The sequence below is a fragment of the Balaenoptera musculus genome, chromosome 16 (genome assembly GCF_009873245.2).
Source record: "Balaenoptera musculus isolate JJ_BM4_2016_0621 chromosome 16, mBalMus1.pri.v3, whole genome shotgun sequence".
NCBI classification, from domain to species: Eukaryota; Metazoa; Chordata; class Mammalia; order Artiodactyla; family Balaenopteridae; genus Balaenoptera; species Balaenoptera musculus.
Window position 1 is genome coordinate 60,647,844 of NC_045800.1, and position 27,429 is coordinate 60,675,272.

At 38.3% G+C, this 27,429-nt stretch overlaps 2 protein-coding genes across 10 annotated transcripts in view; one reads left to right on the top strand and one right to left on the bottom strand.

Moving 5' to 3' along the window:
* Positions 1-82: 82 nt before the first annotated feature.
* On the top strand, positions 83-25,102 carry AP3M1 (adaptor related protein complex 3 subunit mu 1). 6 transcript variants are annotated; one of them, XM_036828863.1, is made up of 10 exons: positions 83-381; positions 5,812-5,906; positions 9,817-10,092; positions 10,784-10,955; positions 14,790-14,927; positions 16,996-17,081; positions 18,081-18,214; positions 19,089-19,296; positions 20,758-20,902; positions 21,373-25,102. In XM_036828863.1, exons 3-10 carry the CDS (start codon positions 9,820-9,822, stop codon positions 21,471-21,473), a joined length of 1,257 nt encoding a protein of 418 aa, XP_036684758.1. In that variant the 5' UTR covers positions 83-381; positions 5,812-5,906; positions 9,817-9,819; the 3' UTR covers positions 21,474-25,102. The 6 variants fall into 6 exon arrangements, with proteins under 6 accessions (XP_036684758.1, XP_036684757.1, XP_036684759.1 ...); XM_036828864.1 differs by lacking the exon at positions 83-381 and adding an exon at positions 451-861; XM_036828865.1 differs by lacking the exon at positions 83-381 and adding an exon at positions 451-798.
* Positions 24,795-27,429, bottom strand: part of VCL (vinculin) — a 97,406-nt gene continuing 94,771 nt past the window's right edge. For all 4 annotated transcript variants that reach the window (XM_036828857.1, XM_036828859.1, XM_036828860.1 and 1 more), the window contains one exon: positions 24,795-26,870. In XM_036828857.1, the coding sequence (XP_036684752.1) occupies positions 26,724-26,870 (147 nt within the window). In that variant the 3' untranslated portion in view covers positions 24,795-26,723. The remainder of the gene's footprint in view (positions 26,871-27,429) is intronic.

A 27,429-nucleotide genomic window follows, 5' to 3' on the forward strand; every position in this document is an offset into this window, starting at 1 on the left:
AGCCACAGCCATTTGGCTCTACCTCTCGGCCTCACCCATTGGCTAGTACACAGCTCTTCCTAACCCCGCCCTCCCGACTGTAGGGACACCCTGACTGGTTTAGGCTGCGGATGAGCGCCTAAGTCCAGAAGATGTGAAAGCTCCCATTCATCTAGACTCTGGATGATCTAGAAGATTATATCCTAAAATTCAAAAGACGTCTTTCTCCTCATTCAACGTCTTCTCACTCATTTACTCTTTCCAATACTGTTGGTTACTTTGAAGCTGTTAGTCAGGCAATCTATCCGGCATCCCAACTGCGGGGTCCTCACGATCTCAGCTGCCTCGGCCTCCGTCCGGAGAGGACCCCGCGTCGAATCACTGACTGGCCCAGGAGTCGGGGTGAGTGTGGAGGGCTGGGGGTCTGCGGACAGGGTGGGGGGGCATCACGAAAACTGGGACGTAGGCTGAATAGCTCGGGCTCTGGACTGCTGTCTGGGGTGCGGGAGCGTCTCCGGTGCTGTGGACCGGGGCCGCGCCTCCCTCCTGGCCTTCCGGTCTTTCTTGCCAGCTGGGCCGGAAGGGAACGGTGCACCTGCAGCCCAGTGTTTTCAGGCCCTCAGGCTCAAGAGGTTCAGGCTCATTGGGGTCCCTCACCGTGCTCTGACGCGGGAAAAAGGTCTTGTCACCCACGGAGAGCTGAAGTACCGACGACTCGGACCTCACCCCCAGGCTTCTACTGTGGAGGACAAAATCCTTAACTGTTCTGAGCGGACGTCCCGTTAGAGGGTGGCGCCTGGATGAGCCTGCGGTAATGCGGTGAGGACAGTGTTGCAGTTCTTCAGAAACGAGTTGATAGGATTCTAAACTGAGGAGGTGACAGTGAGTATGGAAAAGTGATAAACGATGTGCTTGGTTGGATTTGGTGGATTTGGATTGAACCCGAAGCTGAAGCTTGATTAAGAACTTGATACCTGTATAAAATTAGGAGTCCTCACATGAGAAGGAGGAATTTTGTGGAGCTTGGAATATATCGAGTTTGAAACAGTAGTTTAGGTGAAGATGAAAGAAAAGTTTATTTTAAAAAAAAAAAATCCTTATAAGTAAGCCAGAAAGAAACTTTCCAGGGGAGAACCAAGACAGGTGAAGTTCCGTATAATTTGGTAAGAAGTATTTGTTTTGTTTTGGGGAAACTTATCAGTGACATGAAATGCTGCAAGGATCAAACGAGGAAGTTGAAGTCTGAGAATAGGTCGTTGGATTTGATGATTAGGAAGTCATTGGGTCATTTGAGAGAACTGCTTTAATAGAGTCAGTTGAGAGGAGAGACTGCAAGTGTAGATTAATGCTTCTTCGTTTGGAGCATGAAGTGAAAGATGGTTGGCAAGGTCCCTAAAAGGTTTGGGGTTTGTTTGTTCTGTGTGAGAGCAGAAAGCAAGTAACTAATGTATAAGAGTAAACATTCAAGAAACAGGAGATAAGACTTGGGAAGAGAGAAAAGGATATGGGATCAAAATTACAAGTGGAAAAATTAGTGTTAGGAAGAACGGAGGACACTTTCATTTGAGACCATAGGAAAAGTGGAGGATTGAAATGAATGAAAAATTACCTGAATCTTAACATACCTTTAGTAGGAATGCTCTCTTGGCAATAAGGTTAGCTTTTCTTACTGAATCTTAGGATTTTACAATGTTTTTAAACAGTCAACATAATAGGCTATTGGAGTTCCCTGCAGACTAGATATTTTTAAGTAGCTCAATAATATTTCAATTCACACATAACGAATGGTATTTGTAGAGAAAAGGAATTCACTCTCTCTCAACAAATGACTTTCTCTCCTATTACACAGAGAAAATAGAAGCCATCATCTTCTTGCAACCAGATATACAAATCTGCTACCCTTCTGTTTAAAGAGGAAAAAGTGTCCCTTCTCCTTAGGGAAGGCAAATCCTTTCACCAAGTTTCCCAGTGCCATCCTCTCCTACCTTCTCAGGGTCTTTTTTTTTTCTTTGGTTAAGTTATTTCCTCTCTCTAATTCATCAGCCTTTCCCCTTCTACTCACATTTTTCCTTCAGCATTTAAAAATATTCTTTCTTAACTTTATGAACTACTTCATTTATTTTCTTGTCTTTTTCTCTCCTTCATAGCTATAGTTCTTGAATGGATCATCTACTCTCATCTCTGTTTTTCCAGCTTCTTGCTATTTATTTCTCAGCCCACTGCAGTATATCTTGTTTCCACCATTCCACTGAGCTACCACTGAAACTGCCCTTACTAAGATCATCAAATGGCCTCTATGTGTTAAATTGTACGTTCTCATCAGGCTGAAAATTTGCTTCCTTTGAGGCCAAAAAAAAAAAAAAATCATACTTTTATGTATAAAGCATAGCTACTTATGGTACATAAAGAGGTGTACAGAAATATTCTGTGGTATTAAAATTTTATGGAGGAGGGGTGTGAGTGAAGGGGAGTCTGAAAAGACACCTTAGGATGCAATAATGAAAGTTGAGAAACACTGTAAAATAACAGACATTTTCAGTTTTCCTTGTAGCTTGACCTCTTTGTGCCATTTAAAATGTTTACCACTTCTTTTTTCTGGAAACACACTAACATACTCTGGTTAGTAAACTACCCCCCCCTTTTTTTTTTCTTATCCCTCTTCAGCCACGTCTTCTCAGTCTTTTTCCAGGTCCACTTCCTTGACCCACATGCTACTCAGATTTTGAAGTTCCTTCCATAGGTTCTCTTCTACTATACACATTCTCTCTTTGTAGTTTTAGTCTCCTTATAGTTATATTTTGCATTAATAAAAAATCATGATTACAGTACTCACAAATCTATCTCCAGTTTGGCTTCTCTCTGAAGCACCAGACCTATATATACAATGGTCTTTTGAATATATCCATTGGGGTCAAATATATCCAGAATTGGGTCAGATTATTTAGGACCAGGGCTGAATCCCTCGTTTTCCCTCTCATCTCCACTGCCTGTTCCCCACCCCCCAAACTTTTCTCAACCCTAAATGTTTCTCTTATCTTTTCGTTTTACTCATCCCTATTATCAACACTCTAGTCTAGACCACCACATAACTCATCTCTCAACTAGTGTCACAATATTCAGTTGCCCAATTATCCAGTTTCCACAGTGCGATCTTAAAACTGTAAATTGGGTTGCATGAATCCCCTGCATAAAACCATAAAAAATGATTTTACATTGCACTGAGAATAAAGTGAACCCATCTCTGCTTATCTTCTTCTCCATTCTCATCTCATCACTTCCATCCTCCTTCTGAAGTTGCTAAATTTGTACTGGATTTCTTTGTCTTACGTTCTTTCTCACCTTGAAGCCTTGTGGATTTTTATAGCACACTGTATTTCCCCTATCATCTTACTGTATTAAATTGTTTGCCTTCTTTGCTGAACTCTAAATGCTGTGAGTTCAGGGACTCTTATTTTGTTCACCTTGTATCCCCATTGCTTAATATATAAAACATTCAAAACTGTTGAATGAACAGGGGCAAAATATTGGTTAAAAATCAGAATAGCTAGATTATATTCTGGTTTCATTCTCTCACCTTAGATACAGGCCCTTCTATGCCTCCATTCTGTTATATACAGAAGGAATACATTTTCTTTTTTAGACACTCTCTTCCAAGGATATTTTGACTATTGTAATTGCACTGCTTGTGAATCATCAGGGTGAGTGTGTTCAACGTTCAGTAAAGAGGGTTTATGAAGTATTTAAGCTGCAGTCAAAGCTCTGATGGAACTGCCTCTGAACACAGTTTCTTAAGTGGCTTTAAAATAAGCTTGGAGAATTCTGTTTTCTGACTCAGAAGTCACTAGGAACAAAAAGATAGTTGTGGTGGTAGCTTTCCCAGAAAGTTTACTAAAATAATGAAAGAAAGAACTGCAGCTACTCAAAGGGTAAGTAGCTAAAGAAACAAGCAAATTTACACTGCTGCATGTGGTATTTGTTTTTTGCATTAGCCCTTGGTCTTAATATGGATAGAAGAAATAAGCTTTCTTCCTATAATAGAAGGTTAAGATGGGTTTTGAAGCTAAGCACTGTTGAAAGCTGCAAGTGCTGTGCTTTCATCTCAGCACTGAGGACAACAGCAATAAATCCAGATGGCAGTTTAACTTGCTCTATTCTTCTGAGACCTAAACTACTGCCAATGAAAACAACTTTGGTGGAAACTTTTCCTGGAAAGAATTTTTCACCAGCTTAAGAGGATGAGTAGGAATCTGGCCGCTCTAATAAAGAAACTACAAAGTCACTTGCTTCAAGAATAAGCAGCTTTTTTAGGGTATATTGTGGCAATGGAGTACCACAGATCCATGTGAACTACACTTTCTTTAGGATGAATAGTTTAAGAAGATAACCTATATCAGCTCTCTTAAATATAATTTCTGGTCTAAATAATTTATTAGAATACATTTTGGCTTCTAACTAAACAAGAGGCATATCCTTCAACTCTTCCTCTTAAATTATAAGCTCAAACAACACATTTGCTGCCCAGTCCAATATGATAACAGCCAGCTCCGTGTAGTTATTTAAATTTAAATTAATTAAAATTAAAACTTCAGTACCTCAGTTGCATTAGCCACATTTCAGGTTCTCACATGTGACTAGTGGCTGCTGTATCGGACAGCACAGATAGAGGACATGTCCATTATTGCAGTAAATTGTACTGGACACTGATGCAATAGAGTGTGTTCCTGATAATTAGTTTCTAAGAGGCAGGTAAGAACAGGAGCTCAAGATTCAACTAGATCTGGGTTTGAATCCTAGCTCTGATACTTATTGTATCATCTTAGATAATTGACTTATCATTTCCAAGACTTCATTGTCTTATCTGTAAAATGGGGATAAGAACAGTATTATAGCATTGAGTTGTGAGGATTAAATAAGATAATATAAGAAAAGTGCCTAGGATAGTGTCTGGCCCACAGTAAGTACTCAATTTTAGATATTATTAATTCATTTATCTTTAATGAATAAAACTTTGAATGAAGCTGAAAATTAATTATTGTGAAGGATGCTGTATTCCATAGGGGGCTCACCTGAAGTGCTCAAATATGGGTCTCATTGAGTTGATGCCAATGTTCCACTTTAAATCGTACTTTATATTTCAGATGAAAATTTTATTCCACAAAAGGCATCATAATGCAAATTTAGTTGCAGATCTTATTGCTGGGTACTCCTGTTCTATTTTTTTAAAGTGTATCAGAGAACAGAGGTTAAAAGTCAGTAGGTTCTCTGTATTCCAGTGGCAGTATTTTAACACGCAAATAGAAACTGACACAAAGCAAACCTATTAAACAAAGCATCTGACTAGATAAAGTGGAAAGATTTAGGAGGTTCCAGATATTAATCCGGAAAAATTTAGTAGGTCCAAAGCCTGAGGTATCAGCGTTTATTGCTGCCACCTCAGGTTGATTACTTGGCTAAATAAAGATGCCTTTGAACAAAGAAACATTTTCTTTTTCTAATAAACTGGAACCCTAAACTATCAATATTAACAGCATCCATACTTTATTAATACAATAATTGCTAAAGCACATCTTAGTAATTAGTATTATTTACTTAATAACTATTGAACATTCACCAAATGGGAAGAGGAAATCATCACCAAATAGTCTTTAAATGTCAACTGCTTTCATTAAGTAAATGACTTCCTATAAGAAGAACTGGTCAGGTTGATGTCATTGTTTTCTGTGTCAATAGAATTGAATGAATTCATTCTGGAAACTCTTCCTTTCCTCTTTGGAATTTATCTTCATACATAGAAATTATTATATTCATAGATTTTATATTCTTTCTCCTTAGGCTACATTTATCATTCACTACTGTAATTTTGAATGAATGGACCACTAAACACCTGATACTGATGTTATCTATATAAAAGAAAGGACCAAGTTAAGGTAATTAGATATTTGTCCACTGTCTCCCATATTACAAGGACAATAAACTTTTTATTTGAAGCATAACTAACACTCAGAAAAGTATACAAGCCATAACATAAAGCCCAATGAATTATCACAAAATGAATGCAACTTGTAACCATCATCTAGATCAAGAAATAAAACATTACTGGCACCTTAGGAGACCAACCCTGTTCCTGTCTCAGTCATCACCCCCACTCTCCTTCCTAGAAGAAACCATTTGATTTCTCAAACTATAGATTAGCTTTGTCTGTTCTAGAACTTCATATAAATAGAATCATATTGTATGTATCCTTTTGTGTCTGGCTTTGTTCAATATTGTGTTTGTAAGATTCGTCCATATTTGTTTCATGTAGCAATAGTTTATTCATTTTCATTGCTGTGTATTTCCCTTTAATAACACACTAGTTTATTTTCCCATTGTACTATTAATAAATAATAATAGTTTTCACTATTACAGTATGTTTTTATACATGTTTTTTTGTGCACATTTGTACACATTTCTGTTAATCCACCTGGGAGTGGATTTGTGTGTTACAGAGTATTAAAGAATACTTTTTATTAATTGAAAAAATAATTATATTAAAACTAAGCATTTTTTAGACTGAAAACTACTAAACTGCAGTTTTCTAAAAATGTGAAGTTTAGTAGTTTTCAGTATATTCACAAATCTCTAATTCCAGAAGATTTTTTATTTTTATTTTTTTATAAATTTATTTTATTTATTTATTTTTGGCTGTGTTGGGTCTTCGTTGCTGCACATGGGCTTTCTCTAGTTGCAGCAAGCGGGGACTACTTTTCGTTGCAGTACATGGGCTTCTCATTGCAGTGGCTTCTCTTGTTGTGGAACACAGGCTCTAGGCACATGGGCTTCAGTAGTTGTGGCTCGTGGGCCCTAGATCACAGGCTCAGTAGTTGTGGCTCACGGGCTTAGCTGCCCCGCAGCATGTGGGATCCTCCCAGAACAGGGCTCGATCGAACCCGTGTCCCCTGCATTGGCAGGCAGATTCTTAACCACTGCACCACCAGGGAAGTCCCTCTAATTCCAGAAGATTTTTATCACCTCAAAAAGAAATACAAAAACCAGTAACTCCCCATTCTTCCCCCTCTACCCAGCCCCTAGCAACCACTAATCTACTTTCTGTCTCTGTGCATTTGCCTGAATCCTAGACATTTCATACAAATGGAATCATACAATATGTGATCTTTTGTATCTGGTTTCTTTCACTTAGCATAATGTTTTAAAGGTTCATCCTGTTGTAGCATGTACTGGTACTTCATTTCTTTTTATGGCTGAATAACATTTCATTTTGGATATTTATTATTTATCCATTCATTGGTTGATGAATCCATTCATCAGTTGATGAATCCATTCATCAGTTGATAGACATTTGGATTGTTTCCACTTTTTGACTATTATAAATAATGTTGCTAAGAACATTCGTGTACAAGTTTTTGTATGGACATATGTTTCCAGTTCTCTTGGGTGTATATCTAGGAGTAGAATTGTTGGGTCATTTGGTAACTCAGTCTTTAACTTTCTGAAGAACTCAAAACTGCTTTCCGCACAGCTGCACTGTTTTACATTCCTACCAGCAATGTATGAGGGTTCCAGTTTCTTCACAAACTTGTCTACACTTGTTATTGTCTGCCTTTTGATTTGATTATATCTAGCCTAGAGAATATGAAATGTTATCTCATTGTGATTTTAGTTCATATTTTGAAAAGATAGTGAGCATCTTCTCTAGTGCGTATCAGCCACTTGTTTGTATATCTTCCTTGGAGAAACGTCTTTTCAAATTCTTTGCACATTTTTTATTGGGTTATTTGTCTTTTTATTATTGAGTTGTAAGAGTTCTTTATATATTCTGGATAGTAGTCCCTTGTAAGATGTATGGTTTGCAATTATTTTCTCATTCTGAAGGTTGTCTTTTTACTTTCTTGATAATGCCTTTTGAAGCACAGAGGTTTTAATTCTGATGTAAGTCTGCGTTATCTGTTTTTTTCTTTTGTTCCTTGTGCTTTTGATGTCATATCTTAAAAACACTTTCTAATCCAGGGTCATGAAGATTTATGCATATATTTTTTCTAAGAGTTTTATTGTTGTAGCTCTTATATTTAGGTCTTTGATACATTTTGTATTAAGTTTTGTATATGGTATGAGATAGCAGTCCAACTTCTTTATTATGCATGTGGAAATCCAGTTGTCCCAGCACCATTTGTTGAAAAGACTATCCTCTCCCCCACTGAATGGTCTTAGCACTCTTGTCAAAAATCAGTTGACCGTATACGTAAGGGTTATTTTAAGAACTTTCAATTCTATTCCATTGATCTGTATGACTCTCTTTGTGCCAGCACCTCACTGTACCTTACATCAAGTTTTGAAATCAGGAAGTGTGAGTCCTCCAAGTTTGTTCTTCTTTTTCAGGATTGTTTTGGTTATTCTTGGTCTCTTTCATCTCCATATGAATTTCAGGATCAGCCTCTCAGTTTCCATTAAAAAAAGGCAGCTGGTATACTAATAGGGATTGCATTGAATCTGTAGATCAATTTGGGGAGTCATGTCATCTTAACAGTATTAAGTCTTCCAATCCGTAAGCATGAAAGGTCTTCCCATTTTTTTAGGTCTTTTAAATTTCTTTCAGTGATGTTCTATAATATTCAATGTACAGGTCTTACACTTCTTTTGTTAAATTTTTTCCTAAATATTTTGATCTTTTTGATGCTTTTGAATTGCTTTCTCAATTTCATTTTCAGATTATTCATTGCTAATGTGTAGAAATACTTGATATTTTATATTAATTTTATATTTTGCAACCTTGCTTAACTCATTTATTGCTCTAGTAATTAGTGTGTGCATGTGTATGTGTAATTCTTAGAATTTTCTACATGCAAGATAATATCATCTGGAAATAGAGATCGTTTTGCTTCTTCCTTTCCAATTTGGAAGCCTTCTGTTTCATTTTCTTGCTTAATTGCCCTGGCTAGAACCTCCAATACCACATTGAATAGAAGTGGTGAAAATGACATCATTGTTTGTTCTTTATGTTAAGTGGAAAGCTTTTGGTCTTTAAGTATTAAATGTTAGCTATGGGATTTTCTTTTCTTTTTTTTTTTTAATTAATTTATTTATTTATTTGTTTGTTTTTGGCTGCACTGGGTCTTCGTTGCTGTGCGCGGGCTTCCTCTAGTTGCAGAGAGTGGGGGCTACTCTTCGTTGCAGAGCGTGGGCTTCTCATTGCGGTGGCTTCTCTTGTTGCGGAGCATGGGTTCTAGAGTGCAGGCTCAGTAGTTGTGGCACACGGGCTCAGTAGTTTTGGCACACTGGCTCTAGAGCGCAGGATCAGTAGTTGTGGCGCACAGGCTTAGTTGCTCCGCAGCATGTGGGATCTTCCCGGACCAGGGCTCGAACCCGTGTCCCCTGCATTGGCAGGCAGATTCTTAACCACTGCGCCACCAGGGACGTCCCTAGCTATGGGATTTTCATAGATGCTCTTTACCAGGTTGAGGAAGTTTCTTTCAATTCCTAGTTTAAATGTTTTTAATTACAAAAGGTTGTTGGATTTTGTCAAATGATTTTTCTGCGCCTTTTGAAATGATTATATTTTTTGTTTTTTATTTTATGAATATTGTATATTGTGTTGATTGATTTTCATATGTTGAACGAACCTTGCATTCTTGAATAAATCCCACTTGGTCAGGGTTATAATCTTTTTTTATATGTTGCTGGATTCAGTTTGCTAGTATTTTGTTGAGGATTTTTACACCTATAGTCTTAACTGATATTGGTCTGTAGTTTCTTGTATTGCCTTTGTCTGGTTTTGGTGTCCAGATAATACAAGGATACTTTTTTGATATATACTAAATTTAAACTTTTTTCCTCCCCCAGAAAATGATCCACAGTCTATTTCTCATAAACTGTTCCGGTGACATATTTCTAGAGAAGCACTGGAAGAGTGTTGTGAGCCAGTCTGTCTGTGATTATTTCTTTGAAGCTCAAGAGAAAGCAGCTGATGTTGAAAATGTACCACCTGTTATTTCAACACCTCACCACTACCTCATCAGTATCTACCGGGATAAGCTCTTCTTTGTCTCTGTCATACAGACTGAAGTGCCACCTCTCTTTGTAATTGAGTTCCTACATCGAGTTGCTGATACTTTTCAGGTTGGTTATTCATCAGATATTTTGAATTTGAATTATCCAAGTTATATTATGATTATATTCTTTAAATACCCAGTTTTTGATGTATAGTCTGTTTCTCTGTCTCTCTCTCCCTCTTCTTTTCAACTAAGCATAAGTTCATAAACATAAACCTTTTTAGTAGGGCATACAGTAGTACACATGGTGCTCCAGTTACTGTTTTAGAAGAACAAAACAATCTCATGGTCATGGAAGCTGTATTTTTTTTATGTATTATAAATTATGTCATCAGGAAATAATAGTGCCCTCCACATACATTTCTCTGAATAGTACCACGATTTTTACTGGTTATGAAATCTTCCAATACTTACACTTTATTTCTTTCTTGTCTTGCTGAATATACCAATAATTTTAAACTGATCTTTGTTTTTTGGAGTACCTAATCGGGGAATGAAGTTTATAGTTCACATTCTGTTTTAACATTTCAGTGTACTTTCTGGCATAATATGTAATAGGAATTCAATTCAATTTAAAAATAAGGAAATATTGAGAAATAGTATATAGAACTATGGAGGTTTTTTTCCCTCTGTTTTACATATTTTCAACATCTTAAACAATGAATTACGCTACTGTAAGCTTACCCTTTAGAACAAAAAGTATTTAGCAAGCCTGTCTTCATGTCTTCCATTGTGCAATGTTATGTACCTTTTGTTAGGACTACTTTGGTGAGTGTTCGGAGGCTGCAATTAAGGATAATGTGGTCATAGTATATGAGCTCTTGGAAGAAATGTTAGACAATGGATTTCCACTGGCTACTGAATCTAACATTTTGAAAGAATTGATTAAACCACCAACAATTCTGCGTTCTGTCGTCAACTCTATTACAGGTAAGGTGAAACACACTCTGTTAGGAACTGAGCCATTAAAACTTCATAAACAATTCATTTTTGCTTATGATCTGGCAGATTATTAAGGTAGTCCATTTTGGCCAGAATTATAGTTAGTGATAATGTTAAAATGGATGTATATTTCTTTTCATGAAAAGAGACTATATCTTAAATGATACAGAACTTTTGGCTATTACTCTTCTGTTATTTTGCTACAAGACTACAAAAATATTATTACTATTGTTTAACACTAACTAGTAAGACTGAATAAATTATCCCAGTTAATCATAAAGAAGCCAATGTAGTGACGGCTGTTAACTATTGTGGTAATCATTTTGTAATATATACATATATCAAATCATTATGTTGTGTACCTTAAACTAATACAATGTTATATGTCAATTATATCTCAGTAAAGCTGGGAAAAAAATAAAATTAAAAAATAGCATTATAGGGCTTCCCTGGTGGCGCAGTGGTTGAGAATCTGCCTGCCAATGCAGGGGACACGGGTTCGGGCCCTGGTCTGGGAAGATCCCACATGCCGCTGAGCAGCTGGGCCCATGAGCCACAATTACCGAGCCTGCGCATCTGGAGCCCGTGCTCCACAACAAGAGAGGCCGCGATAGAGGCCCGCGCATCATGATGAAGAGTGGCCCCCGCTTGCCACAACTAGAGAAAGCCCTCGCACAGAAACGAAGACCCAACACAGCCATAAATTAATTAATTAATTAATTAATTAATTTTAAAAAAAATAGCATTATAAAACTGGCATTATGCTGCATACCCCACAATTACTAGAGTGTAGAAAATTTAAGACTGCACCACAGAGTACATGCCATCTCCTCCAAGTCTTTATTTTGTACATATAGAAGATATATTAAAAAGAGAAAATTAGTCTATTTGTGAGATTTCATGCATTGTGGGCCTTGTATTTGTGTTACAAACTTCTAATTTTGGTTTAATTCTTGAGTATAGCTAGAAATTAGGTACATCCAGAGGATGATATACTTTTGAAAGTATCAAAGTCTTCTAGAGAAAGATTTCTGTGAAATGTTATATGCCACTTCAGCTATACTGTCCACCATTGCAAACCCCTTTCCAAGTGCACTGACCTAAAAAATGGGGTAAGAGAGGCCTATAAGAAAGTGATCATTCCTTTATTCATCCTCTGGGCAAGACTGAGTGTCAGGAGAAATTTAAGGAAAGATAAGATGGGGTGTCTTTGCTCCTAAAACATAAACTCTGGATGAGAAACTGGAAAAAAAAATTAAAACATATAAGTAACAGTATAAGATTTTGAAAAGCAATTCCATACTTTATAGATGGTGTAGTGACACTGGAGGGTACACATGGTGTAATATTAAATGGAAAAAAAACAAACAAACAGGGAATTCCCTGGCAGTCCAGTGGTTAGGACTTCTTGCTTTCACTGCTGGAGCCCGGGTTCAGTCCCTGGTCGGGGAACTAAGATTGCACAAGCTGTGCAGCATGGCCAAAAAAGAAAAAAAAAAAAAAAGCACACAACCATAAAAAGTTACTCTTAATTATACATAAATATTCCCACAAAAAATGTTCTAAAGTTTATAATACCATCTCCAGCTAAGGAACTACATATTATCTTTATTCTTGCATTATACTTTCTGATTTCCAAAATGAACATGTATTTTATAGTCAGAAAAAAATTAGTGAAATATAAAATTTTTAAAAATTGATTTTTTTAATATTTATTTATTTTATTTTTATTTGTTTAGCTGCTCCGGATCTTAGTTGCAGCACATGGGATCTTTAGTTGCGGCATGTGGGATCTTAGTTGCAGTGTGCAGGCTTCTTAGTTGCTGCATGTGGGTTTCTTAGTTGCTGCATGCGAACTCTTAGTTGCAGCATGCATGCAGGGTCTAATTCCCTGACCAGGGATCGAGCTCGGGCCCCCTGAACTGGGAGCGCTGAGTCTTAACCACTGGACCACCAGGGAAGTCCCATAACATGGATTGTTAAGGCAATACATTATAAAGATCAAGAGAGTGGTTCAGTGGATAAAGTAATCTCTCCTGAACTGTAGTGGGTAGCCCTAGGACGGGGTCCTGGAGAATCAATAGAATTTAGGAAGAGAGGGAGGAATAAGAACATTCTTCATAGATGGAACTGTATGAGAAAAAACACAGTGAAAAATCTTGAATTGTATTAACCTGTTTAATAGAAGCAGAGCTGTTTTTCAGTTGAGTAGTGAGATAAAATTAAAAAGTTAAGTTGAGGAAGTCCTAGAATGCTAGTCTAAATATTTAGCTTTAATCATAAAGCCAGTGGGGAAACGTTTAAAGTTTTTGAACAGGAAGATTAAAGCAGTGTTTTTAGAAAATTCTGGAAGGCAACAGGGTTGGAGACAGGAACACCAACCATAATTACACTACAAAGTTGTATGCGTACTTTGACTGCAACTACAATCAAACACGGGTTTGAACTGCCCAAGTCCACTTAAAGTCAGATTTTTTTCAATAAATACATATTATAGTACTACACAATCCACAGTTGGTTGAATCTGTTGATGCAGAACCATGTGTACAGAACACCAACTGTAAAATTATACATGGATTTTCAACTGCACAGGGATCAGCACCCCTAAACCCTGCGTTGTTCAAAGGTCAACTGTATTTTTATTATTTTTAATAAATTTTTATTTATTTTATTTATTTATTTAGGCTGCGTTGGGTCTTCGTTGCTGCACGTGGGCTTTCTCTAGTTGCGGCAAGCAGGCTCTCATTGCGGTGGCTTCTCTTGTTGCGGAGCACGGGCTCTAGGCACACAGGCTTCATTAGTTGTGGCACGCAGGCTTCAGTAGTTGTGGCGCACGGGCTTAGTTGTTCCGAGGCATGTGGGATCTTCCCAGACCAGGGATCGAACCCGCGTCCCCTGCATTGGCAGGCGGATTCTTAACTACTGCGCCGCCAGGGAAGTCCCAAGGGCCAAATGTATATTTTAAAGTGAAATCTGAAAAAAGCAAAATTATCAAAATAGAAAAAAATAATAAATGCAACCTGTTCTGAGGGAAATGTTTAAAGAAATGTACCAAAACGTTAATGGTAGTTGTATTTCGGTGATAGGAAGATAGATTTTTTTTTAGCTACTTTTCTGAACTTTTCACATGTTGTTGTTATTGTTAAGCATGTACTACTTTTGAGTTGGAAAAGTAAATTAACCAGAATGTTAAATATGTCACAGCTCAAGGGTGTATGTTTTGGACAACCAGACTTATTTTCAGACATATGTCAGTTTACCAGGAAATTAGCCAGATTTTGAACATTAGCCATATTGCATGTGGGTGTGCCATATGGGTGTGCTGACCTTAAAATGGGAAACGGCCAGAGTATGTTCTTCAGCCAGTTAACTCTGCTTGGCGGCATCTCATGTATAATTTAAGCTGAATACCAAATGGCCTACTTATCACTCTGTATTCTCAGTGCAGACATTTTATCAGCAGAGGGTTTTGAAACAACCAGCCTGTTTTTTCATCAGTGGTAGCAGGATGAGATTCTGTCGTTGAGCCACTGGAATTAGGTTAGGTTACTGTTAACACACAGGAAGCAAAAGATAAGTAAATGAATTTAACCTGGTTTGGCAGATAGACACAGGAGCACATGGCCTATTTCTGTCTTCTAGAAATTTGATCACATTGGTATGGATATGTCTCTGACAATTCTGTAAACCATCCACAACTTCAGTGGAGAAAAACCCAAACACTAAAGAAGCAGCTAAAGTACTTGAGTTTTTTTTCTGTTAAGAGCTTTTCTCATGAGCATCTTATGTGTTAGCTTTGCTTTCTGTTTTTCTGGTTTCTAGGCAGTAGTAATGTTGGGGACACACTCCCCACTGGGCAGCTGTCCAACATCCCATGGCGCCGAGCAGGGGTAAAGTACACAAACAATGAAGCCTATTTTGATGTCGTTGAAGAAATAGATGCAATTATAGATAAATCAGGTAATTGTGTGCATATTATCAGGGAAAAAACAGTTCAGCTGACATAAGCTGAATAGAAAACCGAAATCCCTTGGCAGTATGCATTTCAGTGGAAAGGCATTCATTTTCAAATCTGTTTATTTTGTCCAGAGGTTACATATTATTTTCATAACCTCTACTTGAGAAATGCCAAACCTTTGTAAATCAGATCTCATGCCACCTTACTTTAAGCCAATTATTACCCTATATTCATTTCCATCTTGCCATTCAGTTTAATATTTATTGTATATCTACTATGCACCATATTTTTTGCTACCACTTTATGTGCAGTCCTTCTAGTAAAGACCCCAGACTAAAGAACAGTACTGTATTAGAATCATAATGTTTTATTAAAAACATCTAGTCCAACCCTCACATTTTATACATGGGGAAACTGAGGCTTAGAAGAGTTAAGTAATCTGTTCAAGGTCACACAGCTAGTTGGTGTGTGAATATGAGTTACTGTGAATTATAGACACTATCTCTACAGTGAGTGCCCTTTTTATTATAAAATTCCATTGTATGGAATAATAGCTGTACTATTAAAGAATAATGGCCCCTATTTCTTAAAAGTTAACAGCTAGCTTAGTCCATTTCATTAGAAACTTGTCTAATTTTATTTAAAATATTTTAACTTTGATTTATTGTTAAAATATTTTAAATAACATTAGCCAAGTTTCTAATGAAATGGACTAAGCTTCCTGTTAACTTTTAAGAAATAGGAGCCATTACAAACAATAAATGCTGGAGAGGGTGTGGAGAAAAGGGAACCCTCATACACTGTTGGTGGGAATGTAAATTGATACAGCCACTATGGAGAACAGTATGGAGGTTCCTTAAAAAACTAAAAATAGAACTACCATATGACCCAGCAATCCCACTACTAGGCATATACCCTGAGAAAACCATAATTCAAAAAGAGTCATGGTACCATAATGTTCATTGCAGCTCTGTTTACAATAGCCAGGACATGGAAGCAACCTAAGTGTCCATCAACAAATGAATGGATAAAGAAGATGTGGCACATATATACAATGGAATATTACTCAGCCATAAAAAGGAACGAAATTGACCTATTTGTAGTGAGGTGGATGGACCTAGAGTCTGTCATACAGAGTGAAGTAAGTCAGAAAGAGAAAAACAAATACTGTATGCTAACACATATATATGGATTCTAAAAAAAAAAAAAAAGGTCATTAAAATATTTTAATTTTGAAAACAAAAACACTAATTTGAAAAGATACATGCACCCCAGTGTTCATAGCATTATTTACAATTGCCAAGATATGGAAGCAACCTAAGTGTTCATCAACAGATAAATGGATAAAGATGTATACACAGTGGAATACTACTCACCCATAAAAAAGAATGAAATTTTGCTATTTGCAGCAATATGGATGGACTTGGAGGTCATTATGCTAAGTGAAATAAGCCAGATAAAGAAAGACAAATACTGTATGATATCACTTATATGTGGAATCTTAAAAAATACAACAAACTATTGAATTTAACAAAAAAGAAGCAGACTCACAGATATAGAGAACAAATTAGTGGTTACCATTGTGGGGTGGGGTGGGAGAATGGGAGACACAAACTATTGGGTGTAAGAGAAGCTCAAGAATGTATTGCACAACACGGAATATAGCCAATGTTTTAACTGTTTAATTTACAGTTAATGTAATAACTGTAAATGAAAAGTAACCTTTAAAAATTGAATAAAATTTTTTTTTAATTTTAAAAATCACTGGAAAAAAAGTATTTTAACTTCACATCCAGCAGTCTTACAAGGTTGACACTATAAAGATAGGGACAGATTTGATTTTCCTTAGAATTGTCATATTCTAACCAGAGATAGGTACAGGCCATGGCACTCAGTAAAGAAGCTATCTGAACTAGTGTAATGGGTCCTCTGTCCACTAACCTTTTCATAGATGTGCAAAGCTTCACTATGTCTGACACCCAGGAGATATCTCCATTACTTCAGATACAGTGATAGCTCTAGTAAAGATGCAGATTCCAATGATGTTATCACCTTTATTTCTTTCTTTAGGATCTACAGTCTTTGCAGAAATTCAGGGGGTAATTGATGCTTGCATTAAGCTATCTGGAATGCCTGACCTTTCCCTTTCTTTCATGGTAAGTTTTGTTCTCCTGTTTTGTAGCTCCTTGCAAGCCTAATACATGTGAAGTACTAAATGAAATGATAAATACTGAGACATGTTTGTTTTAGATTGCAAAGGATTATCTAAGAAATATTCCTAACACAGCTTCCAAAGACAGTAGCTTACATGATGAGCATTGCCTTTATGGAAAGGCTGAGGAGGGGTCTTTGCCTCTGAGTATGCTAGAAGTAGCTTAAATGGCTGGCTGGCGTCTGCAAATGTGCGGTGCTGCTTTTCCTGAATTATTACATGCTTTGTTGATATGAAAGGGCATTGATCTTTTGCATCATTTTAGATACAGCATGATACACTACTAAGAACCGTAAAGAGAACTGAGCTCTGATGCTACCTCTGCCTCTAACTTGTCCTGACCCTGAGCTCTTTGAACCTCAGTTTTTTCATCTATGAAATGGAAATGATACCACTCACATTTTCTACCTCATAGTTATTGAAATTCAAATAAAATAATGTATATAAAATATTTGCAGACTTTAAAGCATTGTGAAACTGTAAAGTTGTGTTGATGTGATCATAATAAACTCTTACATGACTTCTCTATCTTGATGAAGCATATTAATTTCTCACAATATCTGAATTAGAGTTGCAATATTCATTATACTTTATTTATTTATTTTTTAAAAAAAATATTTATTTTTGGCTGTGTTGGGTCTTCTGTGCGAGTTCGGTTTCTGTGCGAGGGCTTTCTCTAGTTGCGGCGAGTGGGGGCCACTCTTCATCACGGTGCGCGGGCCTCTCACTGTCGCGACCTCTCTTGTTGCGGAGCACAAGCTCCAGACGCGCAGGCTCAGTAGCTATGGCTCACGGGCCTAGTTGCTCCGCGGCATGTGGGATCTTCCCAGACCAGGGCTCGAACCCGTGTCCCCCGCATTGGCAGGCAGATTCTCAACCACTGCGCCACCAGGGAAGCCCCATTATACTTTATAAATATGGTTGTCTTCTGTTTCCCTGGCAGAACCCAAGGCTTCTAGATGATGTCAGCTTCCACCCCTGCATCCGGTTCAAGCGTTGGGAATCTGAAAGAGTTTTGTCATTTATTCCTCCAGATGGAAACTTCCGACTTATATCATATCGTGTCAGCTCACAAAAGTATGTTGATGCATCAGTCAGAATCTCCTGTCATATATCAGTGTACTGCATAGAACTCACTTTTCCCTGTTTCATTCTGACAAGTTGGGTACTTGAATTCATCATTGCTCCCTTTAGCCATTGCTCACCAGGAGACCCAGGAAGAACTGGTGAAAATGTGTGTCTAACATAATCAGTATACTTTGAATCTTAAGAGTATAGAGTAGTAGTAAATTAGACTGTAGTAAGAATATATACGTGAGAGCAAGCATTTTGGACCATGCATAACCTGGGCGAAACTGTGAACCCATGCCATAATTTTACTGTGGTCTGTGGACGTCATGGCTGATAGAAGGAGACAGACTTACCTGTAGCTCTCTAGGACATTCTTCAACTAACTGGCTTGAAGTCACTCTTCTCTGCACTGAAGTTTAAATGAATGATTTAAATGATTTAGCATCATGGGTTGTAGCTGGTTTGTCCCTTGAAAATATCAGAGTATTTTGGTAACATCAGAACAGGACTTAAAAGCAGAGGAATTGTTTCTTGGCCCTTACCACATAGAAACTGATTTATTTAGTTTGTATAATTTTAAATTATCTTTCTATGGGATCTTAATTCATTTCTTTAAACTAGGGCTATTTGCCCCAATTGTTTATACTATAATTAAGCTTCAGATTTCTATCTTGATTTGTATACTTACTGCTCAGAAATTGTATAATTCCTAGCAGAGTGGTTCCAGAACACTGTGCTATACTCAACCTGCCCTGGTACACATACTCAATCTGTGGTTCTGGGGGTATAGGATACTCTGGACTGAGGTTTTCAGGCCACCTCTGGAACTCACACTATTAATTGTATGTTTTTGTGGTTGTGTCTTTCTTTCTCTTTTTAGTCTAGTGGCAATACCAGTATATGTGAAACATAGCATCAGTTTTAAGGAGAACAGTTCTTGTGGTAGATTTGATATTACAATTGGACCAAAGCAAAATATGGGGAAAACTATTGAAGGAATCACAGTGACAGTTCACATGCCAAAGGTTGTGTTGAATATGAACCTGACACCAACACAAGGCAGCTATACATTTGATCCAGTTACCAAGGTACAGCCACCTAAAATCAAGAGTGAGCAAGTGTTTCTGCAATCTTTATTTTGTGCTTTGGGGATGTGGGGGGACAGAGGGAAGGGTCTAATGTCTTGGTTAAAATTAAAGTTCCTAACAAAACCTAGAATGCATACTGTGCTGTGCTTCTGCCACTGCCTGAAGAGGGAATCCTGCATCTGCTGCTGAGTTGACGAACAGAAAAGTGAGACTCATTCTTTCTTCCTTCAGAGTCTGCCTTTACTTATCCATTGATAATCCAGAGATTCACTCACTCTTCAATGAGGAAGATGTCTCATAGAAGCCTGTGATATAAATTTTGTCTTCCTTTAACAAACAAGGAAACTAAAGCTCTGAGGTCAAGTGACTTGCTCAAAGTCACACAGCTAGTTAGAGGCAAGGTTGGGATTTGAACCTAAGGCTATCTGGTAAAAAACTTTTTAAAAAGAGAAAAGCATTATGTGGATATAATGATCTATTAATTGTTAATAGATATTATAATCTATTAATTGTTAAATTTTCTGTAGAAATTGATTAAGACCTTTCTCTTCCTTTCTCATTTAAAAGCATTGTTTCATACTCTTCCACAGAGGATGTTGGCTAGGAAAGCTGCCTTCTCCCCCTACATATATTTGCCTCTAGCAGAAGGATTTCAGAGGAATTGTAAAAGATGATTTTTCTCTCTGCTTCCTGCTTGGGTAAAAAGTGATTCTTTTCCTCAGTAGAGTCATTGAGCTACCTGGTAAATGAAAAGGGGTTTTGGTTTTTTTTTTAGTAAAATCATTGAATGTTAAAGATCATCTAATCCAATCCTGAGGATTTGAAGAATCTCCCCAGAGACCACACATGGCTGAGAAGTGAAGGGGGAGCTCCAGATCCCTGGCCCTTCACCCCAGCTTCAAACATAATAGCTTCACTTTCTCATCTGTTACTGAGCTTCCTCACTAAAGATTTCATTTGAACAAAGGGTTCCATCACTAAAAGTTTAAAAACACCAATTTAGGCCCATCTTCTTATTTTACGGAAAAATAAACTTAGGCCCAGAGATAAACAGTAAAGGTGGTATAGTGGAAAGAACATTTGATACCAGAGAGCTGTAGGTTCAAATCCCAGCCTTGCCTCTAACTAGCCGTGTGACCTTGAGCAAGTCATTTGACCTCAGAGCTTTAGTTTCCTCTTTGTTAAAAGAAGACAAAATTCACATTACAGGCTTCTATGAGACAGCATATGAATAGTGCTAAGCACAGTGCTATATCCAAAAGTAGATGCTTAACAAACATTGGTTCTCTGCCCTCACTCTTCATTCAGAGTCACAGAACTAATTAGTGATAAAACTCAGTGGAAATCCCAGGTCTGTTTCCAAGACGCTGTGCTTTATTTTGTACAGAAGTTTATGGTGTCTTTGAACATATGTCTTTAATAAATAGTTCAGAATGTTTTTGCTTTTTATGTCTTTTTAAGGTACTAACGTGGGATGTGGGAAAAATCACTCCACAAAAGCTCCCCAGTCTTAAAGGACTGGTAAATTTACAATCTGGAGCACCTAAGCCAGAAGAGAATCCAAGCCTCAACATACAGTTCAAGATCCAGCAGCTTGCCATTTCAGGTAAGGAGAAATTTGACTTGTGTTTAAGGGTAATTGAGTTTTGCTGAGGTCAGCTACTAGGATCTTAGAAGGGTAACTGACATTCCGTCTCTACAAAGAGCAACAGCTCCAGCATGCCTTTTACTCTGTGCTATGGGTACAGTGATTTTGGAGAGCACGTTATTTCACACAGCTTCCCTTCACCCCTACCCTCATTCAAGCACAAAGAAAGGAGCCATTCATACTCACAGAAAGTAGAATTATCCTAAAAGACACTGCTTGTCCACATGGGAATCTGAACTAAAACCATACTTCCATAGTGCTATAATCTGTGAATGGTAGAAGGAACATTGCTTCCAAATGGTGACAAGGACACTGGTTAATGTCAGATTTACTGTGTAGTAAACTCTATTTGCTAAGCAAATATTGTATTGGTTGGTGTTACCAGGATAGTAATTTATTCCTTTCCTTACCTATTCTTTTTGACACAGGCTTAAAAGTAAACCGCTTGGACATGTATGGGGAGAAATATAAGCCATTTAAAGGAGTCAAATATGTCACGAAAGCTGGAAAGTTCCAAGTGAGGACATGAGAAGAGGCCAGAATTCCTCAAGATATGTTTGTTTTCCAAGTGTCATTACAGTTTATTACCATTAGGTACCAATTGGATGGGAATACATATTCTAGTTAAAGCATTTGTGTCGAGCCACACACCGCTAACAGAGTTGCTTAGTAATCAATGTAGGGTTCTTAAGGAGCTTTAAGCTAAGGAAACTTCTGAATGACTTAGCTTATTTGTATCTTGTCACTTAGGAAGATTTTAGAGGTGATTTCCTCCATAGGGAGACACCAGCTGGAGGCTGCATATTTTAACAGTCAAGGCAAAAGTCTACAGTGATAACCTCTCTCCTAAAACAAGTGAGCTGGTCTCAGTAGGAGCTATCTTAGTCTGTAATTGATGTATCAAGTGCAGCCAAATGTCACACTTGATCTTAGCCATCCCAAATCTTCTGTCCCAACACAGGAAAAATTCCTCCCACCCCAAGAAGTTTACAGAAAACTGCCTCTTCAAGTGTTTGCCTTATTCAGCTTTTCACTTATGCCATTAAGCAAGCACTGTAGCAAAAGCCACTTCACATGGCCCTGGCAGGGAGCACTGCTGCTCCATGCTCCATTCTCACTGTACTTGATATTGTATTTTTTATAAATAAGATTTTTATGTAAAGCTCAGATTTTGATTTATAGGGACCTTGCTGCAGTAAGTACCATCTCAGTTTTGTGCCACTTGGTTCAGCTGTTAGCACAGTAAAAATGATTTGTATCAAAGGGGTGAATGCTTTAAGGTAATAAAAGGGAACACTACTTCTGCTTTTAGGAAGTTATTGCAAGCACAAGCATTTGAGATTTTAAGCAAATTAATGTAGTAAAAGAGAAACTTAAGTGAACCTTTGCCATCTTCATGTTTTATAAAGCTTATCCAACACCACTTAAAACCAGTTAGCCTGAAGGCCTCATGCCCTAGTTCAGCTAAAGGAAGAAAATGTGCCTGCCTCACTGTTGTCAATCTTTTTTTTTTTTTTTAATCTTTTCTTTTTGTTGTTGTTCTTAAGGGTTTCAACTTGCCTACACTCCTTGTCTTCAGGGGAACTCCCTTTTCATATTTTGTGCTTCCCAATTCCCTAATCTTTTCACAATATGAAAAGTCAGTAGATTCCTTCCTGAAACTATTGTTGTAACTGTCACTGGAGTACTTAAATGTCTCTACTGTACTGACAAAGTACATGAAAGTACACTATAATGAGGCAGAAACAAAATCCTCAGTAGCATTGATAAACCTGTATTGATCTTCATGGTTGGCAAGTCAGTCCACAGTTATCATTTAACTTGATTGACTTAGAAGTCCTTGCCCAGTTATTTTGCTTCATTAGACATGAAGAATGGAGAAAGTTAAGATGTAAGTGCTTGTTCTTGCTATTAGCTTTCTCTTTGTGACTCCATTCTTTTCATTGTCAACTTATCCCTTACCGTTATCATGCTAACCGTAGCCCTTACACTCATCCCATTCTGCTGTCAGGGCTAGTGGTTGGTGCTGGTACAGGGAGCCCACTGTACAGCAGCATTCTTACCTTTGCCTGCCTAGGGCACCCAGCCTGCCTTTCATCTAATAGGAAAGGTTACTTTTTGCAACTTAGTAATTTCTAGGGTAACCAATATCAGCTTGGCAGCTAAAATTAAGATGTTGCCAAATATTTATTCCCTTTGCCTAAGATTGGATACCCAGTTCAATTGCTTTTCATTTTAATGTCTTCCTCTTCAAAGTTCATACCTCAAAAGAGCAATCAATACATTTACTTCTCTTTCTGCAGAATCCCTAATCTCAGTCATCCATATATGGACTAATTTTCTTTCTGTGCTATCTTCTCATATACAAGCAGATTGTATGCCAAGAGTCCCTTGCTTCTAGCAATTTCTGCTAAAACTTCCAAGTAGACTGTTTCCTTTTACAATTAAATTATTGTATTTATTAATTTGATTGAATCCAGTAAGTCCTTTCTCTAGCTCTGGCTACACTGTCAATAAAAAGATGAAAGCAACAAGTTGATTTTTTAGCTTGACTGTTAATTGAGCATTCTCAGCTGGGCATGCCTCAGTGTTAGGGCAGGCTGAACATGGTCACATTTTACTCTGCATCATCACACAAGGTGTGAGGGTTGCTGCAGAGCACTTCCAAGTGCTCCTCTCTTGACCTCAGCCTTATATACTTTCTCTAACCATCACCCTTTTAGCCACAGACTGAACAATAAGTGATCAAAGCTACTCTCCCTACCACCACCTACTAACAACAAAGATCCATGAATTCTTAGTAGTATTGAAATATTTTTCAAGCACAGAATTCCAGATAATTCCAGAATAGCCTCATTTTCTAAATTCTTAAAGGAGTATAACCCAAAAGCTCATTTTCTGCATAAAGGAGTCACCATCAGTTTATTCAAAGGGAGTTCATGTGATGGGTTCATTCCTTAAGTGCTGCTATAGAAGAACCTTGGAAAATACTGGTCCTGGTGTCCTTAGAGTCATCTGACTTGAGAAAAACTATAATGCAGCAGGAAGGCAGCACCAGTGAACATATGGTGAATAGAAAAAATGAGACCATGAATACTGTTTTCAGATATTGCTGAGCTAATTCAGTACCTCTGGACAGTTCCCTTTAACTCAGACAGCTGGAATCTGCCTCCCTAGTCAGCAACTTTTCTAAGTTAAAGCAGTGATAAATGTAGTCAGTACTATCCCCCTTTAGTGATATTTACCACTTTCAGATCTGGAAAATAAGGCAAAAATACTGATGTCCCAGCTCTGCTTCAAGAACCTGTTCCTACTCTTAGAGCTTCCTCAGGCAAGAAGAGGAATATGTGCCCAAAAGCTAGCTCTGCCTCATAACTCTGGTGGATCCCTGACAACCCTGTTGTTCTGTATTGGGCTTTAGAATATTAACTGTAGACCTGCAATATTCCTGCACATGTAATAGCTTTAGCTTAGGGGATAGTGATGGCCTCCACATACAGCCAGAATCTTCTAAGATGGACTGCTTCAACCAGGGGATGATCTGTATCATCTGACTGCTTTCCTCTTACTGCTAACCTTTTGTCACTTCTGCTCCTTCTAGTTTATCATCCCCAATGTTGTCCTTTATTACAAAGATCTTGTTAAGTAAATACATTACCGCTGGTTTCTACTTCTTCCAGTACAATATTTGGATTAAATAAAAATCTTTAGTTCCCACATTTTGAGGATTAGCTTCACTGGCTATGCTTCAAAACAAAGGAGAAACCTGATCTAAAAGCTCTTGCTGAAATAACACCCATCATTTAAAGCATTATTTATATAAATGCACTTTATTGTTTTAAACAGAAGAGGCAGAAAATATTTGCATATAACAAATCCTAGCTTATAAATGTAGTTTTTTAGTGGTGATGTCTAATCAGCATTCAGGGATTTTTTTTTTTTTTTTTTAATTTGCTTCACTGTGTCTTGAGCACTGATATTAGAGAAAAGCACATTGGTATAAAGTGTAAACCAGTGTCTCAAAACACTGGAGGAACTTGGAGAGCAAACATGATTTTTCTTATTTCCTGTAAGTAGTCTTTAGTAAAACAAAAGGTGATCTTTGGCATAGATTCATACTTTAAAGGCATTAATATTGCATTTATATCAGGTAAGCAACTATACAAGGATGCTGAGGGCCTTGAAAATAATCATCAGTTAAAAGGAAACAGAGGAAGCCTGAGTGTACAGTACCAACTTAAGACAAGTTTTACACATTTGATGTTAGGGTCTAACACACACTGGAGGTGGGGAGGACATTCAGGCAAGGGTTCTTACTCCTTTACTCATCCAGTTCTGGCTTTGGGAAGAAATATAGTTTCATGTGCTGGGGAATGCTTAGACAGCAGTGATAAGTACAAGAAAGGAAAAATTGCCTTCTCTCACTTTGCTAATAGGAAACTTACTATGGTGATAATTAAATATTATACCCATTACTCTCTTAACAACTGTACTTAGGAGGGAAGGTAGGATGCAAGGGGCTTGGCTGTTGTTGGCTGAGGGAGGTAGGAATCACTGAGGACTATTTCCCATCGATTCATCCCCAGCAGTGCCAGAATTCCAGTCTGCAAGTACCGCCTCCCTTAGGTAGGAAGTGTCCTTCAGACAGGACTGCCTTTCCATTAGACACTCCTGGGGACAAGCACCAATTCTTAGGACTGAATTTCAAAAGGATAAAAACGATCTTTCAAAATTATAGAACAAACATATATCTTTAAAACCTTGCTTAGGAAGGGTGTGGGAAGAATACAAAAGCCAGGACAGGAGACATGATTTGGTTAAAAATTAAATGCAGCATTTCAGCTCAGAAAGAACAATAAGAGCTAAGAATGAATGATAAGGCCTCAGCATAGATCTCTGCAGGCAGTGACAAAGCGTGGAGTGCCTGGGAGTGGCCCTGCTGGGAGGATGGGCAGGGCCACGCCCCGGCCACTCTGCCTCTCCAGTGGCAGAGAGCACCAGGACACACAGTGTGTTCTTGGGATGGCTACCTTGGCAGGCCGAGGCAGGATATGGGACGGAAAGTTTCCCTAGCACAGACACTGCTCTGGAGCGAGGTAAAGACAGAATCACATGATTTGGTGATTTCCTCCTGACAAAGTGAAATTTGGTTTTGTACTGTGGGAAACTAGAAGGATTAAATTGGGGAAGGGCAGGAAGTGAATCCAGGCCCCACATGCTGGGGCTCCCCAGAGGCCACCTTCCCCTGCAACAGCGAAGCTCACTCCTGAAAAGGACCAAGGTAGCACAGCCAGGGAAGGCAGGCAGGGTCAGCAGCAACATGGAAAGCCCAAAACAATTTTGGAGGCACAGTGATTTCCTTAACTGACTTGCCTGGGCCCTGGGTCTTGGGAGCCTGGTGGGAAGAATGGGGGACAGGGGCAGAAAGGGAACTGTCCTTTAGGGAACAAGGGCAGAACAGGATGTCTGGCTAGTGTTCACTCTTGGATTCTGAGCTTATGTGAAGTCCATGGGCTAGAAACCCCGTCTGCCTATTGGGACAGAGTGTGCACAAGTAAAGCCGTGTTCAAGAATACAGGCTTTATACGGAGACACATTTCAAAGTGTCCATGACAAGAGTATAAATGTTTTCTAATGTGAAGAGGCCCCATTCCTTTCTGTTATGTCAGGCCAAGATGTGGCTTTCAACCCCCCAGTAATCTTGGGTGGCTCCTGGGACTCCGATCATTTTCATTCTGTTCAGCAGGGGCTTCTGTGTTAGCCAGGTTCAACCAGGTGTCTACTGGTACCAGGGAGTCTTTCTAACCCAGCGCAGTGTAAATCCAGCATCTGTTCGAATTTTGATTGAAGCTGCTTCTGCTTCTCGAACAGTCTCCTTCACAGACTGCATGAGGTTCTGGGCGTTGTGAACCAGCATCTCTGTGGCCTGTAAGGAAAGAGGAGCTCTCCATTACTCACAGTCCCTGATGGAGCCCAGCCTCTGAAACAGGCTTAAGCCAGGAATGGAACGCAGTTTACCCTACCTGTACCTGGCATCCCTTCTATTTGTCACATCACTGGTGGTTTATAGCTGGATCACCAAAAAGAACCCAAAACTGGACCATCACTGATTGTATACTGTACCCTCAGATGGCTTCTAGTGTATACTCCTTTCCTGGTGTTGAAACAAGCCCCTACCTCGGGCTCTTGCAGTCCCCTCTACCTAGAATGCTCTTCCCCCAGGTATCCCATGGCTCACCTCTCACCTCCTTCAGATCTTTGCCCAGTTGTCACCTTGCTGAGGCTTTTCCTGCTCACCTTATTTTAAATCACAAACTACCTTCCCAACTCCCAGCATGCCTCATCCTCCAATTCTTTCTTCACTTTTCTCTACAGAACTTACCATCACTAATTGATGTACTATATGTTTTACCTAGGTTGTTTATCTATGTTTTATCTAATTTTATCTAAAATTTAAGTTCCATGAGGGCAGCAATTTTTGTCAA